This window comes from Agelaius tricolor, unplaced genomic scaffold (assembly GCF_023055355.1).
Source record: "Agelaius tricolor isolate 1412-34295 unplaced genomic scaffold, bAgeTri1.0.p SCAF_10, whole genome shotgun sequence".
In the NCBI taxonomy this organism is placed as follows: Eukaryota; Metazoa; Chordata; class Aves; order Passeriformes; family Icteridae; genus Agelaius; species Agelaius tricolor.
This window is the reverse complement of record NW_027269270.1, coordinates 13,469,447-13,489,239: the sequence shown is the minus strand read 5'-3', so window position 1 is coordinate 13,489,239 and position 19,793 is coordinate 13,469,447. Positions and strand designations below refer to the sequence as shown.

The window sequence follows — 19,793 nt, the reverse complement described above, 5'->3', positions numbered from 1 at the left end:
GGTTTTTGTTATTTCTTGGCATTGTAGAAAGAACAAGTGTTCAAACAGTCTGGAATGCTGCCTGAATGGAAGCAATTGCAAAGGAAGGGAAAAGGCTTTTTTCATGAATGGCAGCGCTTTCTGTCTCGTGTCAAAGTACACATCTTGTCCAAAGCCATGCTCTGTGGGAAGGGCCTGCTAGGAGCTTTTTCCCTGTTAAACCATTCCACAAGGGAAACTCAGCTCTGCTTTCACCTTTGTCCAGTAGAGATCTGTCCTTCAGCTCTGAATGCTTTGGATGGCTGTGACTCAGCAGAATTACTGTGCATGAGTGAAGTGTGAAAGGTCTTATGTCATTACTTAAATGGTAAAAAAATCAACACAGCAAACCTTTGGGAATAGAGCACCAGAGGCCTGAGAGGCAGCACAAGCAACCTGACACCTAATTTAGCATCAAAACTATTACTTCAGGTATGAAAGTAAATTACATGTTTAGATTTAATCGAAGCAGGAGACAGGTGATGCTTCTTCATAGCCACAAACATGTAGGCGCTGTGGTGTGGTGAAGTGAGACAGTGTGGGAAGCTATTGACAGGATTTCATCCTGACTCAGCTAAAGGAGTTGCTCACAGAAAGCTGTTCCAAGTTCCACTGCTGGTACAAAAATCTGTTCTGATATGATGATACATTGCATTTTTGCACAGCAACATATCAATCTGCGTGGTTCTTCAAGTGCTCATGATCTTACTAAATATTTAAGTTGGTCTGAATGTTAAAAAAACACTGCACTTCAATATGGAAAATTATTTTTCAGGTAAGTAATTATTACTAAGTCAGGTTAAAAGAAACTAAACTAAGATATCATTCAAACCCAGAGTACCAGGTGCTAGCTGAGAAGGGACTCTACTTTGATTGAGTAATGAGTCTAATTTTACTCAAGGGCAGCAAATAAAATGTCTTCTATTTGGACTGTCAATTTTTTTTTTTCTGAGAGCTATGTCTAAGATTTAACTTAGAGTAGATAAAGAGACAGGTTAGGTTGTATATTCCATATCTAAATCCCGAGTGCATATTAATAGTAGTATATTTAAAAAATTAAGAAAAAAAGGTATGCATTAAATTCATGTTACAGACATGAATCTGTTGTGAAGATGCTTTGTGCCTGTGATGAGACTACATTAGATTATATTTGTATTTACAAGTATAAGTTCCAAAGCAAAACCAAATATTTAGTTGCTTTTCTCACTGACGAGAGTCTGGCTACATTTCCTTTGGTAAAGAAAAGAAACTAATTACTAGCTCAAATTTCACAACCACCCTAGGCTTCTTGAGCAGGTTTTTTGACAAGTCAGTGGAGGAAAAAATTATAATTAAACATTCTCAAAAGGTTACTTGTTGGACTGTAGGTGGACTGTAAATTCTGGTAAGTATGTTGGGTTATTTCTTTCAACTGATAAAATTTAAGGTGTTAATTGTCTTTTAAGTTCTTCTTTAAGTAAGTTATTTCTGAGGGCCTTGCATTACTTCTAGCAGTCAAAGAAATTCAAAAGCAGAAAAGCACATCCATTCTTCAGTTCTAGTTCAAGAGCTGACTTCACTTAAATCAGCTGACCTAGAATAACAGTATCAGGCTACTTTTCTTGTTTGGTGACAAGAATTTTTTATGTCACCTGTCTGTTAAAATGTTTAGTATCTGGAAACTGCTCTAATTTATTAATCTATGCCTACAGGCGTGTGGAAAAAATGAATTAGGAAACTAGATGAAGATATATTCTTGTCTTGAAAGCATGAAAAGGAACCGGCTGAATAAACATAGAGGTGATTATGAAAGAGGATGCTGAATTCTTGCATGCCCTACAAACACTGATTTAATTTTGTCTGTTTATAAATACTCTGTATCCAAAGATCTGAGAGTGCTTTGTAATAGTAATAATCAGCTCTTGCAGTATCCTTCCCTGAGAAGTGACACATTAGCACAGCCACATGCAGTAGGTTTCATAGAGGTTAATTGCCCAGTATCACAGAACAGCTGGTGTCAATGCCAAAAATAAAAGCAGTCCTGCTGCTCAGTTTAAAACATAAGGAGAAGCAGCAAGGAACAAGATGTCTATGACTGAGGGAAATTTTATATAGATGTAACTGTACCAGCACCCATCAGACAGCTTAAAATGGACAATGTGAGTTATAACATAGCAGACAAATCCTTTGTTTTGTAACTTTTCTTCAGATATAGTGGCACAGCAGCATCTACAGTTCTACATCCTCATACAGGTGAATGGGCAAGCCCACAAAACTGTCCTCTCACACAGGCACACCCACTGACAGATGCTGCTTAAAAAAGATTTAGCCATTTGGGCAGCATCCTTCAAAGGAAAGGAAGTATTAAACAGTTAACTTTAGATCACACTGACTTGGTTTTTTTTCCAGATTTTTCTTCACAAGCTAATAATGCTACATGATGAAAGTAGCTTTGTTGCATACAGTAATGTTTATGTAACAATTGAAAGCTGGAAGATGAAGAGAGAAAAGAAATCTTAAGTGTTAACTGACTGGATAAACTGAGCTGGTATTGAAAAGATGAAACCCAAAATTTGCACCATATTATGCTGGTAATTTGTTTAATATCTTCTTAATGAGCAAAAAGATGCTGTCAGTTGCCAGGCTGAGAGCTGAAAGATGTGCCTTCTTCTCACAGGTGGTAAGTGTAACTACAAGCATACTTCCTCAGCATATCTGTCCCTGGAGGACTACTTTGCATTCCTGTTTAGTAAAGGCTTCACAGTTAACACATCCATCTCTCCATTGAAAATATTGCCATTCATACTGGGGCAGTTACAGAGAAGAAAAAGCTGGGATATTTCATGCACTCTAAAGATGGACACATGAAACATAGATTAAGTAATCTGTATGTCCGTGAACAAAGGTCTGGAACCTGAAAGGTAAGTCTGTGGAAGAGCACATAAAACAATCACCAGAATTTGTACTCCAGGAGCTCTGAAGTTATGTAAGCCATGGTATTAAACTGGCTGGTTTTGCTCATACATGAGAATTTCTAGACAATGCCACCTCAAAAAAAAAAAAACCAAAAAAACAACCAAAAAAGAAATCAAGTGCTGTTAAACCCACTCAAGTTGTTGGAAAAACCCAAAAAGTGTGTATGTAATTAGAACCATATTTTCCCCCATAAAATGTTATGTTTGTTACCTCCTGAAATATAACAGTGTCTGTATTGCTCAGATCCTGTGTTTCTAGGGAAATACTCATGCCATATGCTGGAAAGTTATGGAATTTTGTGAGTAATTTTTTCAGTAACATTTTCTTTTGCTGTTTCTTATATGTTAAATTCTTGCACTTGTTCTTCTGCAGAGATTAGCAGGTAAACGTACTGCAGTTCAAATACACTTGAAGTGTACATGATACACTCCTGTTCAGTTGCCAGGAGATCTGGCAACTGATGGCACTAAGAAGATATTAAACAAATTACCAGCATAATTTGGTGTAGATTGTGGGTTTAATCCTTTCAAGTGAAACATCAACTAAGATTATCCAGTCAGTTAACACTTTAGATTTCTTTTCTCCCTTCAATTGACTGCTTAATCATGCTAATCTTATGATATGGTTGACTGTGACAAGAAATAAATTAAAGTCAGATCAGTTAAAGTGGATTACAAATGGTTTAAGATGTCTGGATTGAAAATAATGAAATAATTCCACATTTGCAGTTCCTTGGACAAATGTCTAGTTTGCACTTCCTTGGATCACATTATAAATCCCTCTTTAGACACTATAATTACAGGTGACAGACATTCCTGCAAGGGATAATGTAGGATAACTATCTAATATTAAACCAAAAATCATTATGGAATTATCTTTTAACAAAACCTTCTGCATCTTCCAACACCATGCAGAGAGCAGGATTGTCCTCTAGGTTTTACTCTTAAAAAATCTCCATGTTTTTATAAATATGATGTAAGGAAAAAAATACAGTATTTAGGCATAAAATATTCTCCACTCCATATAGCTAATACTTGCTATGTTACTACTTCATGGCCAACACCCCCTCTGAAAAACACAGGTTTTCAGGTTATTTCTTGTGTAGGAAATAACCTCTCTTGCTCTTCCCTTCAGGTTTTCACAGGTTATTTCTTGTGTAGGAAATAACCTCTCTTGCTCTTCCCTTCAGGGGAAGGTAATCAGGCTAGGAAAGTCCCCTTGCTCTTCTGTGGAGGGCTGTGCAGAGGGGAGCCTTGTCAGTGCCCTTGTGTGGCTCTGTGCTGGGGGGAATGGAACATTTCAGCCCAGATCCTCCCTAGGGAGCAAATGTGAGCAAGGATTTTCATCTGCACAATTTGGCGAGACAAGGCAAGATTTTTCTGTTCCAGTGGTGACTCAGGCCTAACTTGTGCACTTGGAAATTAAATGTTTTTAGTTAATTGGTTGCCCAAAATGAGAGCACACCAGAGCTGCAGAAATGCTGGAAGTTCATAAAGTACACTAGTGTGCCAAGTACAAAAGCGTCTAGTGCTGGAGGAGCAGGGAAATACCTTATGTTTCTTCACTTGGATGTGCAAAATTAGTGAACATTTTCAGATCATGGCAATGCTCCTGTACTCGGACTCCTGTTCTCTGATCTGTGGCATGAGGACAGCACAAACATCTGCTGAAGCATTTATGATGGATTATAGGGTGTTAGAGTAACAGGAACAGCACGTAAACATATCAAATGAAACTATTCATTATCAAAATTAGAGCTAGATCACACTGAGTATGATCTATGACCACATACTGAGTAAGAAAAATACAAATGCATGTTGAATAAACAGTGCCAGCTGGTCTTAACAATTTGTAGAGAAATAGTATCCTGTAAAACATATATATATATATACAGGATTAATCTAAACCAAGGATCAACAGGCATTTTTCGTTTTAGAGTTCCCTTAGATATTTCTTCCCTTTGAAAGCTTTTCAGTTCTGTTAATGTGTTTTGATTGAGTAAATATGTACAGGGTTTTTCAGATAGTGTAGTATGAATTACAGCCAGAATTAATTGCAGCCTTTCCCATGCTTTCAATTCAAAGTCTATATATAACCTGACTTGATTTTTCAGCACCCTCTAGAGTAAGTAGAACGATCCAGCAGCCTTTCCTTTCATCTTAGATAGCTGAAGTAATGCCCTCCTCTTTTTGCCATTTTGTTGGATTTTCTGATACTCTGAACCTTTAAAAATATTATGGAAGTATTGAAACATGATGAATTGTGTGTTCATATTATAAAAACAGTCCTTAAGATACTTTCACATAAAAACCTTACTTCAGAAAAAAAGCCCAGTGAAACAATTGTTACCTGGCAACCAGGGACAATATTCCTACTGAAGTGTAACTTTACAAGCCTGATGCTTTACATAGTGTAACTGCAAAGGGAAGAAGACCTGCAAGGTTTAGCCAGTTCTGTGTTCATCAATCTCACTAGAAAATCAAGTAATTGTTTTCATGAAGGTGGGTCAGCTCCTTCTGCCTCTCTCAGAGATCCTCCACAGTGCTCTCTACTGTCTGTCTTTCTTCTCTACAATTTTCTGTCTTTTTACACTGGGGCTTTATATCTTGGATTCTTGCGTTGCTCCTCATTCCTCTATCAATACTGTCACTTCTTTCTGCTATTTTATTATTTTACATAATTCTCACAATTGAATGAGGTTTTCAGTAGTCTGAGCTAAACGCATGCAGCTCAAGGTCATAGACAGCTAAGTCCATAGGAGATAAATAACAAATGATGAGAGCCCACTGGTGTTTCCCCCTGCTCCCAGCCTGCTCTGATCTTGCACTTCAGGCCAGCACAGCACTCAGCCCCAGCTGAGCTCTCCCAGGCAGGTTATGCCAGTGCTGTGAAAGGCAACACCATCTCACAGAGCTGCCAGTGCTCAGCCAGCTGTAATTCCAGTGCCCTCCCAGAGCACGCCTGGGCTGCTTTGTTGGTGTTGCTAAAACACCAGAATTCAGCTGCAGCCAGGACCCAACAAACAGCAGTACACCAGTAACTCCCAGTGGGAAGTTGAGGGTTATGGAAGTTAGTTTTCTGTTTCTATGACAGTAAATTTGGTCTTTTAAAGAGTGGCAATGAACTGCCAAGAAAAGGGCACCATTTCCCTCTCAGTTTACACTGTTAATTCATTATTCATCATGCAGAATGAGAGAGCTTAACTGAAGGTCTCTGAGAGAAGTCTCAAGCAGTACACCATAGTTGTTCAGTAGCTAAGATGCTGTTGATTCTTTAAAAGTGAGATATGACTCAGTCTAAAAAAAAGCAGTTTGACAGATTTTTTTCCCCCAAAGCATGGTAATTTGCTTGCAAGAACAATATAAGAAGAATTGAACATGGGCTCGATGTCTGGAAGCTACACTTGATACAGAGTTTTCTATTTTTATCATTACTAATGTCATAATATGTTTGCTGCTGCAACCAAAAACTTCGTTAAACAGGTTGGCGATGGAGGAAGATTAGTTCCCGTGCCCAGCCTCAGTGAAGCTGACAGATACCAACCTCTGAGCCTTGTGATTAAAAAAAGAAAATGTTTGCTTTCAAAAAAATCTAAATTTGCTTCAACACCTTTCACATTAAAAGACATTCTTCAAGGGGAGAAAGAAATTTCTGCAGGTAAGATTTTTATCTTTTTTCAAAGTGGAAAAATGCATGTTTTCTAGTAGACATAGTGAACATAGTCTAAACTGTGCAGGTAGGATGAAGTTTCCTTAGTAAATGGGTAATAACATTTTTCTAGCTTAGTCATGTAATAAATATTTAAGAAAAAAATATAAATCAAAATGGTAAGAGAAAAGGGGAAAAAAGGACTTTATAGGAAAAGAGTAAAAAAAAGAAAGTAATTTGTATTAAAAAGCCTTGATATTTTCTGAACTAGTATTAAACAAATTCAGTTAAGCCTTTTTTTTTTTCTACAAACCTCCAATTCCTGACAGATGTACTGATGTATGTTGATTAATTGCTACATAAAATTTGTTTAGAAATGTACCCCTTTGTCTGTATACTCACTTTTAAGTGTGTAAGAATCAGTTCCACAGCTCTTCCATGCTGGCAGTCCCTGGTGCTGAACTGAGCTCTCTACAGGCAGAAGCATTTGAAAACAGCTATTACATCTGACTGGTGTAATTGGATTTTCATAAGACTTTTTCCATGTTTGCAATCTTTGTGGTGTACTTAAAGAGCTTAACTGTTTTTAAAATTCCTTTTTCTATGCCATAGTGTAAATTTTGAGGAGATTCTAATAGAATTATGAATTGCAAAATTGAACTATATGACCTGTATCTTCCTGTACCTTCCTTTGAAAAGTGTGTAATTCATGTCTACAGGTTCTCTCAAAACAGTTTCATTGCTTTATTTTTTTTTAAATGTCAATTTTGGCAAAATTATTGATGATATTACTTGCACAACAAATGCATCAGTTAAAAATTCTACTAAGACAAACTAATATAAGCACAGGAAATACCACTTGATCCCACAAGAGGGGATTTCAGGACACAAGCATGGTAAGAAAAATTTTAATCCCATGTCTTACATTCAGGAGAAGTCAGCTGGTTTATCCTGAATGAAAAAAAAAAATCAAAAATCTCGTTAAAAAGTCCGGGAAAAAGGTTGCAAAATCTCATTAAAAATTCTCACAAAACCTTACTAGTCTTTTCTGTAAAGGTTAAATGTCAGGTGCAGAAAGTATTAAGAAAGTCCTTTAACATAAGCAAGGAGATTTGTAGTTGAATGTTTTTTTATGTGACAAAGACAAGCATTTCCAATCCTTTAAGAATAATGAAAAAATATATTAATATTAAATATATTAAAATATATTTAAAAGAATATATTAATATTCTTTTTGGTTAAAAATAAACACAAACAAGATTCATAGTAGGTGACTTCACAATGTCAGCTTATCCTAATATCTTCAAAGGATTAAAAACAAGAAAAAAGGAGTAAAACACAGATTCTTAGATGTATTTGGAAATCTAATCCCTGTGTTCATTTTAATTTGGTAACCAATGTGTTCTAGTATTTTTTCTGTTAGTGTAAAGGAAATGTATTTGATATTATAAAGACATTTTTGAAGCGGTGTTTTGGTACCTACCTTTTGGTTGTACAATAATTGAAAGCAAAATGAGTCAGAATTAAGCTGTTGTTTTCCTTCAAAACAAACTGATGTAGTCCCTGGGCAGAGTTAATGTTACTGGGCAGACCCATGTCTCATTCATGTACTGCAAAAATGAAGAAAAATTGGGGTCTTTGTGTAGCATCTAGACAGAATTCAGAATTCCCTAATACTTTTTATACAGTGGCTTTCATTTTATTCCTAGTTTTAATATTCTGTGTGGCCTCCACTGAGTCATTTTGGGTTTCAGAGCCTTTGTCATTAAAGCCAAAACACACCACATGTCTGGTTTATACATATCAGCATCATAGTTACAGGTGGAAGTACTCGAGGAGAATAATGATGAACACAGAAATTTGAAAATAGCTCTATTCAAACCCAGGACTCCCATGTACTCCTTCCATCAATCATCAGAAGTAACATCAATAAACAAGTGCTCAATGCAGCTCTGAATTTCATATCAAAATGATTAAGCACGGTAAGATTGGTACCGTTTATTCTGGCTATGTGGAAATACTGTGTTCAGACTGTTCATCATCACACAAGGTTATCTTCTTTTACTCAGGTGTCTCGTCTTACCAGTTGCTCAACTATGAAGACAAATCAGATGTTTCACTTAATGGCAGAAGAGGAAATCAGATAATGAATGATGTTGGTTTTGATGTTGCTGGATCAGATTCCATTGCCTTTAAAGCTTCATTTGGCATAGTGACCAAACACGAAGTTGAAGTACCGACATTACTGAGAGAACTTACTACAAGGTTGTATTCTGTGTTTTGATTTCTGTTTCCATAATTCTATTTCATACAATTAGGTTGCAAGTCTGAAGTTTTTAGGTTTTGATTATTTTTAGTCAATCAGTAGCAGTTGCCATCTGATATTTTCAAGTGTATCAGGTTGGATCACTGGGATTAGACATATGACCTGTATAATACAGGCTGTAAAATTTTTCTGAATTCTTTGAATTACAGTGCATGTCTCAGGAAAACACAAAAAAAGCAAATTCAGAAAGGAAGGGTCCATTAAAACTCCTATCGTGTTATACCATAGTATTGAAAATTTGAAGCCTACTTTGAATGACATTACCTAACTTCAGGTTCCAGAAATAGGATTTCTTTGCCTTTGATGAACTAGAGAGCCATATGTGTTATTGCCATTGTAGGTACTTTGAGGTTTTATGAAGCTATTACACAGCCTTTTCTGCAAAAAGCAAAATAAGTTTATCTACTTAAATTTTCATAACCTTCTGTGACTTTTCTTTAAATCAAGTCTCTTCTATCAACATTCTTGTTGAGTCGTGGAGATTGAAAATGAACTTCTTGTTCCTGTGGTGCTAGCACAGATGTCAAATGTGTAGAAATATGATGTGACTAATTCTAGGGGTAATTATTTTTTTTATATTTCAAAGATTGTCCCTTGGTAACAATGGCATCCCAGTGAATCCCAGCAGTGCATCCCAGTAAATCATTTACTATGCATGATGCAACATTTGGCATTTGCAAATATATATCGTTACCTTGTTGGTATTTACCAAGAAGTGCATGGCATTTTGTATCTGTAACTTCTCCTTACCTATTTTCCTAGTTTATTTGTAACCTCCAAATGTTATCATTAATAAATGGGGGTGAGGGAAGAGGACCTAGTCTCCTGAAAAAAAGATTCAGTGCCATAGAAATAACTGCCACTCTTTGCAGAAATTCTTCTACAGTCACTTGTTCAGTACTGTTTATAAGTGATATAGTTTTTTTTCAGTTAATGGCACTAAAACCAGAGTCAGATGGACAGGCTTTGAATTTTCCAGGGTGTCCCAGATATCCTCTCTAATATCTGTAGAATACTGGCTTTCCTTGAATTTCTTCATTCTGTTCCCAAACAGTGAAACCCAATATTAAGTTTCCAGAGATCTCCTTGCTCAGTTGTTTTACTGCTATGAAACAGACATTGTGGTGATTTATTTACTGATTTAAAGTTACTTAGCTGCTTTGTAAACTGCTAATTATGTCTGAATTTCCTTCCTGCCTCCCTCTTGATTTTAGAAAAATAAACTTTGATCATTGTCTAGTCCATCAATCAAGAAAAAGTAGGATGGAAATTTTGTGTGTGGTCATGGAAAGTATTCGAACTACAAGGCAGTGCTCATTAACTGTCCATACTGGAATGCGTGGAGAGACAATGAGGGTAAATATGTTTGACAAAGTTCTGTAACTCAAATGATCAAGCATAAAAAGCTCATTATTATAAATTTTATGGTTTGATTTAATTGTGTTTTTATAATGTAAGCTCGTAAAAAATCTAAAGTAAATCAATATTATTGTACTAATGTAAAGTGGCTTAAAAGTTGGTCTTTTGTTAGCAGTACTTATATGACAGAGGGATGGGAAATGCATGAAAAGATGGCTAGACAATGAGCCATTGCCTGGGGTAAAGCCTCAGCAAAAAAGTGGAATTTACTACTTCTTAGTTTGACTTTCTAATAAATGCATAACCTTTCTTTCATTATTATTTCATTATTACAGTCATCTTCTGTAGCGCATTGGAATTTCAGGTTATTATTTGAAGGGTTGGCATCTTGTTCCCTGTCTAATGCTCTTCCTCCCCCTTCCCCCTTGATGTGTTTCAATAATTAAACTTACAAGTCTTCTAACTTCACTCTTTCTAGTACTAATAAATCATTCACATAATTTTCACTAAGTGATACAAATTACTCTCTCTGTATCAAAATTTATTAAAATGCAAAGTAGTTAATAGAAAATTCTTCATTTGTGAAATTTGATCTGCAATTTCAAAGTTTCCCGCTGGCATTATAATTCTCAATATATGGAGTTAAGATTAGTATTTTGTTTGTTCATTCATTTCAATTTGTAATGGTTTTTTCTTTCTATCCTTCTCTAAATTATAGTTTCACATAATTGAAGATCAGAATTATAAAGGGCGGGACAAAGCCATTGTTTTTCCTGCACATACAACTATTGCTTTTAGTGTATTTGAACTCTACATTCATTTGGATGGTAATTTTGGTAAGTGATGTGAATTACTGTCATTACTGCTATTACTTATAATGATCTAAGTTTTAAAATCTGTTTTATTGCTCTTGATATACAGAAGCCCTAATCCCATACAATGGGATGTTTTAATTTTATGCACATAAGTATTCTGACATTCTGACAGAAATGGTGCTTGCAAAGAAAACAAAGCAGGTGCTAGAAAATAGTCTGCTGTGGGAACATTTCTTAAAAGTTAGACTTGGTATTTTTTAAATTCTGTGGTTGCATGGAACAAAAAGCCCCACTTAGTTATATTTCTAGCTGGTGAGGAACAGGTTTCTGAGACTATCTGATAAGTTTTGCATAAAATAGGCAAGTACAAAGATACAAGTGAAGAAAAAAGTGTACAGAACATCTAAACTAATAACTTTTTTTCTGTTGGGGCTTTAATTTCAGTCTGACATATCATTTGCACATAATTAATTAATTATGGAATTAATTGCAGCAATTGGAAACAAATAAAAAATTTGCATAGCATAGATTTTACCTTAAAGTATTTCTTTCAAGTTATGGATAGAATTCAGTACTGGAAGCGGTAAGTACAGAACTCACAGTCTTGCTTACAATGTTTCATTTCTACTTTCAAGTAAAACTACAGAAATGTTTGTCCTTTAGAACCAGGGCTTCCATTGGTATGCTACTGACTGTCCTGACCCCTTAACATGACCATAATTTGTGTATGAACCAAAACAGGCTCTGAGGATTTTAATTGAAAGCCACCAACACTTAAAAATTCCCATCAAATCTGTGTTACTTGATTCTGTGAGCTATTACTGTGTGCAGACTTGTTTTAAAAAGTTATACTAGCCATTAAAAACATTAGCAAAGCTAAATTTAATCACTGTTAACCTTATTGATTAGAAAGCATATTAAATTGTTGTGCAATTATGGCTTTTATATTTAGTCCTTTTAAAAACTTTCCATTTTTGCAGAACTCTGTGTGACTCCAATTGCAAAAGGAGGATTTGAAAGAGAGAAATCTGGATCATCTTCACTGACCAAATTCAGGAGATTAAAGAATAATCTGTTTCATCGAAGTATGACTTTGGATATTTATACACAAATGTCTTATTTAAAAGTGTACCTTTGTTTCTTTAATTTCTGTCCAAGATGAATGTTTAAAGAAAAAACTTTTGATGCAAAATGAACCTCTCAATTTCTATTGAAATTAATTGAAATTCTATTTCTGTGTATTGAAATGATTATAGAGTTATTAAAATTTACATTTGGGAACCTGTCTCTCAGAAATAACAAATCTGTTCATTAAACTCTAAAGATCTTAAAACGTATGGCTGTTGGTAAACTGGTAGTGAGTAATTACACAGCTAGCATAACATTGAGCCTATTTCATGTGTTTGCCATTTACAGCTCATATTATACAAGTTATAATTATAGTAATAGTTGAAGGCAAAAGCTGTAATTTTAAATATCAAACAATATTAACTGTAATAATTGAATGTACTCCTTAGGCACTATGTTCCCATGACAGGATACCATCATAGTCCTCTTTTTCATTCTAATATGAACATAGCATCCAACAAAAATGCAGATCCCTATATGCAGCTTTAGACTAAGATCTTAAACTTTTAACACTCCTTAGTCCAAGTACTTTGGAAATCTGCAGATCTGAGTGTGAAGATAAATACTGAGCAGTAAACATGTCCCAAAAATGCTGTGATTAGGTGTTCCTCCTCCACTGTAGTCCATTCTTGATCAAAGGACTTTTATGGACCAAGCCTTCAGTGCTGCTGCAGTCCACACAAGGGGAATAAATCTTCAGTGGGTATGATACATCTCAGGAGCTGTAGCTGCCTAAATGTTCTTCACTCAATCTAGTAAGTCCCTGAAGAGAGAAGGAAAGGTTCCTACCTGGCACATCTGGATCCTCAGAAATCTGCTAGGAGGTTAACAAGGAGTCCTCTGTTTTCTAAACATATTAAGTAGTAGTGGGATTTTTTTGTAAATAATAGGAAATAAAAGTGAATTTACAATGTTTAGAACATACAACTAGAAATGCAAAAATAGAAACAAGGAAGTACACTGCAGTTTGACTTTGCACCAATTTCTCAGAAGCCTGCTGCATGCCTACCCTTTAGGTATATTTCTAAAAATATAATTACATAAATCAAATACAAAACATTCTAGCTTTCTTCAGTGTCTTAAGTGAAGAAAAATTTTCATCACACAGGGTTTTTGATGGGAAGCAATCTATATGGCATGCTTAGAACAGTTTTGTGCATCAGTTGTTATTTCTATAATTAAACTGATATTTTTTAAACAACAAATCATAATATTATAACAAAATACTGCTTCTTTTCCTTGTGTGTTCTTTTTCAGATAAAGGAGTAGTGGAAATCGTTGCTAACTCTGATCCTTACTTGGAGGACCTTTTCACAGATTATTATGAAAAAGCTGCAAGCATGACTGATCTCTCTACAAGCTATCTCAGAGACGGTTCTCACATCCGAATTAATTTACTTAATAACAACATCCCCAAAGGCCCCTGTGTCCTCTGTGGAATGGGAAGTTCAAAAAGGGAGACAGTCTATGGATGCCTGGAGTGTTCTTTTAATGGACAGAAGTATGTACGACTGCACGCCGTGCCCTGTTTTGACCTCTGGCATAAGAGAATGAAGTAACTGATGTGGGTAAGTGCCTGTTATCACAGACATGGGCATAACTGTGCCACAAACTTTTCAGAGTTAGTAAATATGTCTCCAATTGTGACATGCAAAACAGTGAAAGTGCAAAACATTTTATTATGCTGTTTTCTTCAAATTCTGTGCTTGGCAGTCAATGACCTCTACTTTAAAATGCACATGAATTTCCTGACATTGCTGTTTTTCCTAGAACCTTCTCATTATCATGATAATGAAAAACATACTTTTAAATAGTATTTTCATATCATCAGAATATATGCTAGAACTTAAAGTTGTTTACACAAACTTGTTGTTAAACCCCAAAATGTTGCCTTTCTCTACACTGGCATATGATGGTTAAATGAGAATATTTGTTAATAATTTAGTGTTCTCATGAATGTTTAATTGATGTATCAGATTAAAAAACATGCTAAAACTTAGCTCAGTCTAATGTTTCAGTTACAAAAGGGAACAACTGGAACTATGGATGGGAGCTTCATATTAGGGTGCTGTTGCTGAATATCAAGTTTGTTTAATTATGAGAAGGTACCAGCCAGTTTTACCTGCTGCAGTTGGATTCTATGTCACAGTTGCTCTTGACTTTCTTTTATGTGCTCAGAAAAAAAACTGCTTAGCAGAAAATGTTTTGGAAGCTTATGAAAATAATGGAACTGCTCACTCCAACAAGACTTCAGGGGTGAATGTCTTTAACAGGTGCATCCAAGGAAAACTGAGTCTGTGGAGGACTGGAACACCACAGAGCTGTGTCCAGGGCTAGGATTGGACTGTGGGGCAGGGTGCTGTTAAACCTCTCACCACACTGTTTTACACTGGCAGAGCAAAAAACCTTTTTCTACCTTTTAAAATTACTTCAAGGATAACCTAGGTATGGAAACTTTTTTCACTTGTGCTGCCACTTTCACTGTGTACATCTGATTATTACATGTTGAAATGAGTACAGCCATTGCTTTTCATGTGAGAAGAGTGAAGCATGTTTCACAAGTGGTATGATGTGTTCTGCACAAGCAGAACAGTTAACAGATACAAGTACTGCCTATTAACTATTCCTACTTCTTTGCATTTTTCCAGTGAGGAAAACCAGAATGATGCCAAAGAATTAATTACTTATGTTTATAAACAGCATATTCCATCATCTTCGGCGTCATTCAATTAAATTACGATAGTGTAGATTTTTAACTTGGTGCTGCTAAATAAACTGGCTAACATCATCGTTTTACTAAGTCAAAGTTTAAACACTCACTTAAAATACTGCTTTTTCTTCAACACCAAATTCTTCTTGTTAATATTACATCAAAGAGGTTATTTTGTTTTAAAAACATTTTTGTTTTTATCTTAACATTCTATAAACAGAGTTGGCCCATTTTAAGGCCTTTTATAGTTAGTTGCTGCTAATGGCTTTTCCTCAAGAAGCTAGGCCTGGAGCCTGCAGGGGTCTAAGAGTTATATTCCTGGGATTCCCTTTTTACTTTACAGGGGATTGAGATCTTACTTTTTTATTTTAGAGGGGATTTAGAAGTGTTCAGCAATTATATTCCAGCTATGTCAAAGATTACTGTAACTTTTGTGTGCTCAATACAACAGCACACAACTTTTGTGTGCTGTATTGCTCAGTGTGAGCAATACTGTAGATTGGAACATGTTATAAGCACCACAAATATTAGATCATGGTGTACTTCAATTTTATTTCTTTCTTTTGAAACGTCTGACACATTTTATTAGCTGAATGTTAAAAATAAGATTTTTACAGTCACCCTAAGAGATATAAAAAGGTTCCACTATAAAAAAAATACAAAAATTCTGTGACAAAGTATTATTATTTAGAATTCAGTGTGCAGAAGACAGCAAAAGATTTTTTAAAGTACTTAGAGTTCATCATGCTGGTAGACATTGTACTCCTTTGCTGATATGAAGCCATCTCTATCATGGTCATTCTTCTTAAATATATCAGCTAAGATTTCATCATGGGCGGAAGGATGACGTTTTTTGCCATCTCTTGCAAATTCTTCTTTCAAATAGTGGCTTATCTAGAAGAAAAGAAAAATGTCAAATCATTGTGACTTTTATGCCAGTACTCAATCTAGCTATCTTCAAGGACACTGGGGGTATACAAGTAATGTATTGTGATTCCAGTGCAGATACATCCACAGCTTGTCTACAGGAAGTGTGAGACTTACTAATGTATTAAAGCAAATTTCAGCAAACTACAGCACAGTGTAGTTTGTGTAAACACACAGAAACCTTAGGTGATCAGCTGCAGCAGAGAGAGCTCAGGTAAAGATAAAACCGTTGCAGCCACAACTATAGTTTTATAAATTATTTGTATCATATTACCTCAAGTTCAGAGAGCTTCTTGTCACCGTCTTTGTCTATTTGATTAAATGCCTCAACACTACGAGGTCCTTTATTTACTGCGTAAAGTTCAATCTCAAAGATCAGTGTTGCATTGGGTGGAATCTTGCCCTGTGCTATGAATAAAAGAAAAAAGTGTTTAAGGAATCAGACACTATGGGCAGAGATCACATATATGATAAATTCACAGGTATGGTAAAAGGTACTTTACGTATGCTGTAAAATAATATTATATATAAAACACGTATGCTGTTTAAAATGTACATCTCAAAAAGCAGCAACAGAATGTAAGTCATCTTGCTCAAAATCCCCATAGAAGCTTCAAACTACTGGAATAATTTGTCTGGCCTCTGAATTAAGAAAACAACTGTTGGAATTCTTTGTTCCTGGATCAAAGCATTTTCTGCCACCTGATGTAAAACCAGCACTGCCTACAAACACAGGTCCACGTATCATGCCTCTGGCAAAAAAAGGGACCTGAAAAGAGACAGCAACAAACCAATGCAGTCTAAAATAGTGCCAAAAGAGCATAAAAAATCATGCAGTGTAAAATTAAAATGCAAACATGCAAGCTGCCAAAGCCAGTGAGCATGACACTGTAACCTCAGAATTTTGAGCTTGTGTTCATCCTTCATAAACTGAAGAAAAGCTAAAGAATCTACACTGTTTGTAAACAGAAGATAAACAAAACTATTACACTACTCATCTAAAGTAGCCATAGCAAAAATAACAGAGTTCAAAAGGTTTTAATTTTCCATGCTTTAGAAAAGTAGCTTTAAATACAACTGAATATAAATCAAGATTTAAATATACCTTATAAAAGAAAGATTACAATACTAGAATTCAGTGCCAGCAGTTTACAAATATACATACCAACAAAGGAAAGACATGTAAAGATTTAGAAAGCCACATGCATCTTTTTTAATTCAAGATTAGGCAGGTATCTTCCCCAGCATGCAGGAATACGCTGAGACAGAGGACAGGGGTGCTCTAGGAAAATACTACTTCTTCCTTCAAGTGCTACCTGGAACAAACAGTTAACACTAATATTAAAGAACAGTTTTTATTTGTATCAGTGTTTTTTCCTTTTTGTATGAAATTGTATTAAAGACAAAACTGATGCATTGAATTCTGACATATCAGTACCAAAATATTATTATAGAGCAGGAGCTGCCTTTTCACAGGAACTCCTACACCCAGGTCAGAGCTGAACTTATTTACATTTGCGTGCTCAAACACTGCATAAAACTTGTACTGGAACTTTTTTAAAGTAATCTGCACACTGAATTATCTTATATTCAAATCAGATTTCATGCACTGCGCTGTTGCAATTACTGTGTAATGTGATAATGAGAGCCATTAACTATTCAGAATATAAGCAGTATTTTAAGCAAATTATTTCTATTTAGATTAATTGTACTGCATTATGTTCCATTTTACTCAGAAGATGTAGATTTTCATTAGAAGGCTAAACAGGTAGCAGTCAAATAATAAAACGAAATGTGACTGGAATTTAATATTTTAACAATAATGCTGATATTGCTCATAGAGATCTTCCTTTTGCTTCACACTACGGCAACACTTGGGAAAACACATTGGGTGGCATGTACTGAATTCTAATGGGAACTGCAAGGCCTAGGTGTGGGTCTCTGTCAGGACTACTTAAACTGCACAGCAATGAGCAGGGGCTGCACAGCTGCACTGCCTCCAAATGGGAGCACCAGTTCTCACAGACATTTACAATACTACGTATTGTATGTTTCAAAGGGTAAAAAACACAGGAAAGACAAAGTTTAGAGTTAGAACTTTTACCATATCCTTGCTGTCCGTATGCTAATGATGGAGGAATTGTCACTTTCCGTTTTTCTCCAGGACACATGTTCATCATAGCAATATCTAAGCCTTTTATGACTTGTCCAACACCCAGAACAAACCATTTTGGATGACCTTCATTTTGTGTCCGACTATTAAAAAAAAATTGTGTATGAGTAATATTAACATAATATTTTTATCATAAATATAATTTTTAGTTGCAGCTAGTAAGAACATAGATTATTAAGACACAAGAATATTAAGAGTGCAAGAATACAAAGTATAAACACTTTTTCTGCTACATTTATAATTTAAGGTCAGATTTTGATATATGTAAGGGGAAACTTCCTTTTTTAAAAAAAACCCAAAACCTCGTTTTTGAACTTCTTATAAAAACATCCGATCTTCCTGATGATCAGGCTGCATGCCAGAAACAAGGTGCCACTGCAGGAAGTCTACAAGTGGGGAGCACTGGAAAGTGAAAATGTTCTCAGCAGTTCACAACACTGTAGGACGGGATGGGACTGAGAGTGCAGGTGTGTGCTGGTGGAACCTGGCAATGCTGACTGCAGTACTGTGTGCTCACCTACCACTCTGGCCAGCTCAGACAGCCAGTGCTTGAGGCAGCTTCTGGTCACATGAAGCCTCCCCAGTATGGGCACTACACCGAACAGCAACTGAGCAAAACATCCAGAGAACAATGCTCTATGTACCAGTCAGCCACCTCAACAGGCAAAGAAATGCAACTTAAATGGTACTGTTAAATGCAGAATTATCCTATATACTGAGTTTTTTTCTTTAATTATAGAAGTGGGGGAATGAATCAAGATTTTGTAATGAGCTAAGCTATTGCCCGAGGATAGATGGAAGAGGCAAAGTCAAAAAAGCAAAAGACGAAATGGTAACTTTGTGGTAAAATGGGCGGCACAACAAATCAAGAAGGGAAACAGCAACAGGCACGAGGCAAAAAGGCTGCAAACCACCAGTATAATAATGTGGTTGCACTGCACAGCGCCAACTATGTGGAAGTGGATGCTATATAAAAGTTTCTGCCTAAAATTGTCAGTGTGCACTCCTACCAGGAGCTCCTCCTCCCAACCCGAGTTTTTCTGCACAGGTTACAGCACAGAACAGGGCAAGTATCAACAGAATGGGTTATTTTTTCCACTCTGACAAAGGGGGGCTCCATGTGAGGCGTGGGCTACAGGCCCTCGAAGTTTCTCCCTAGAGACCCTAGGACTCCTAGGAACTCCCTAATTTGACGAAACTCTGCATCCTTCAACACTCGGCTGAGGAAAAGTAAAGTACTATTGCTGCTGTGGTCAGTACGGGCCCCGAGTGTGCCGGGAGCGCCACAAGTCCCGCTTGTTCGGGGGACAGGATCGGCTGTGCCAAGCACCCTCCGGGCAGGGCCCACCGCCCGTCCTCCGGCCCGGAGCCACGGCGCTCACCTGCAGTAAAACTTGGATCCGTCGCTGGCCAGGAATCCGTCATAGTGCGCGTTCAGCAGGTCGCCCTTCTTGCTCTTCGGGCTGCAGGTCTCGGGGAGGTGCAGCACCTCTATCTTAACCTCCTCCGCTGCCGCCGTGCCGCCCTCGGCCCGCGCCGGGGCCGCGAGGAGCGCCAGCGGCAGCAGGAGCAGGGTCAGCTCTCGGCCCATATCGCTCCGAGGCGGCCGCCGGCGTGGCACTGTCCCCGCCGCGCCGAGGGGCGGGGGCCGAGCCAGCGCCGCCGCTCCGTCTCAGCCGCCCCGGACGTGGGGAGGAGCCCGGCCCCAGCAGCGGCCGCGGGGCGGGCGATTCT

The 19,793-nt window shown here is 36.8% G+C and overlaps 2 protein-coding genes across 2 annotated transcripts; one reads left to right on the top strand and one right to left on the bottom strand.

Moving 5' to 3' along the window:
- The first annotated feature begins 6,059 nt into the window (after positions 1–6,059).
- On the top strand, positions 6,060–14,229 carry PJVK (pejvakin). The gene is made up of 6 exons (XM_071434830.1): positions 6,060–6,630; positions 8,691–8,886; positions 10,162–10,303; positions 11,025–11,142; positions 12,102–12,206; positions 13,507–14,229. The coding sequence occupies exons 1-6, from the start codon at positions 6,420–6,422 to the stop codon at positions 13,806–13,808; spliced, it is 1,074 nt and encodes a 357-aa protein (XP_071290931.1). The 5' UTR covers positions 6,060–6,419; the 3' UTR covers positions 13,809–14,229.
- Positions 14,230–15,491: 1,262 nt separating this feature from the next.
- On the bottom strand, positions 15,492–19,789 carry FKBP7 (FKBP prolyl isomerase 7). Its single transcript, XM_071434832.1, has 4 exons — positions 19,442–19,789; positions 17,991–18,142; positions 16,161–16,294; positions 15,492–15,853 (listed from the first exon to the last, which is right to left on the bottom strand). Exons 1-4 carry the CDS (start codon positions 19,648–19,650, stop codon positions 15,692–15,694), a joined length of 657 nt encoding a protein of 218 aa, XP_071290933.1. The 5' UTR covers positions 19,651–19,789; the 3' UTR covers positions 15,492–15,691.
- Positions 19,790–19,793: the final 4 nt, after the last annotated feature.

Bases quoted from the DNA above. Each gene is read 5' to 3' on its own strand.
- PJVK (XM_071434830.1), top strand. From the start codon at position 6,420: ATGTTTGCTGCTGCAACCAAAAACTTCGTTAAACAGGTTGGCGATGGA. The intron at 10,304-11,024 runs GTAAATATGTTT...TCTAAATTATAG, and splicing joins TGCGTGGAGAGACAATGAGG to TTTCACATAATTGAAGATCA. The intron at 12,207-13,506 runs GTATGACTTTGG...GTTCTTTTTCAG, and splicing joins GAATAATCTGTTTCATCGAA to ATAAAGGAGTAGTGGAAATC.
- FKBP7 (XM_071434832.1), bottom strand. From the start codon at position 19,650: ATGGGCCGAGAGCTGACCCTGCTCCTGCTGCCGCTGGCGCTCCTCGCG. The intron at 18,143-19,441 runs GTGAGCGCCGTG...TTTTTTTAATAG, and splicing joins GGATCCAAGTTTTACTGCAG to TCGGACACAAAATGAAGGTC. The intron at 15,854-16,160 runs GTAATATGATAC...CTTTTCTTCTAG, and splicing joins AGAAGCTCTCTGAACTTGAG to ATAAGCCACTATTTGAAAGA.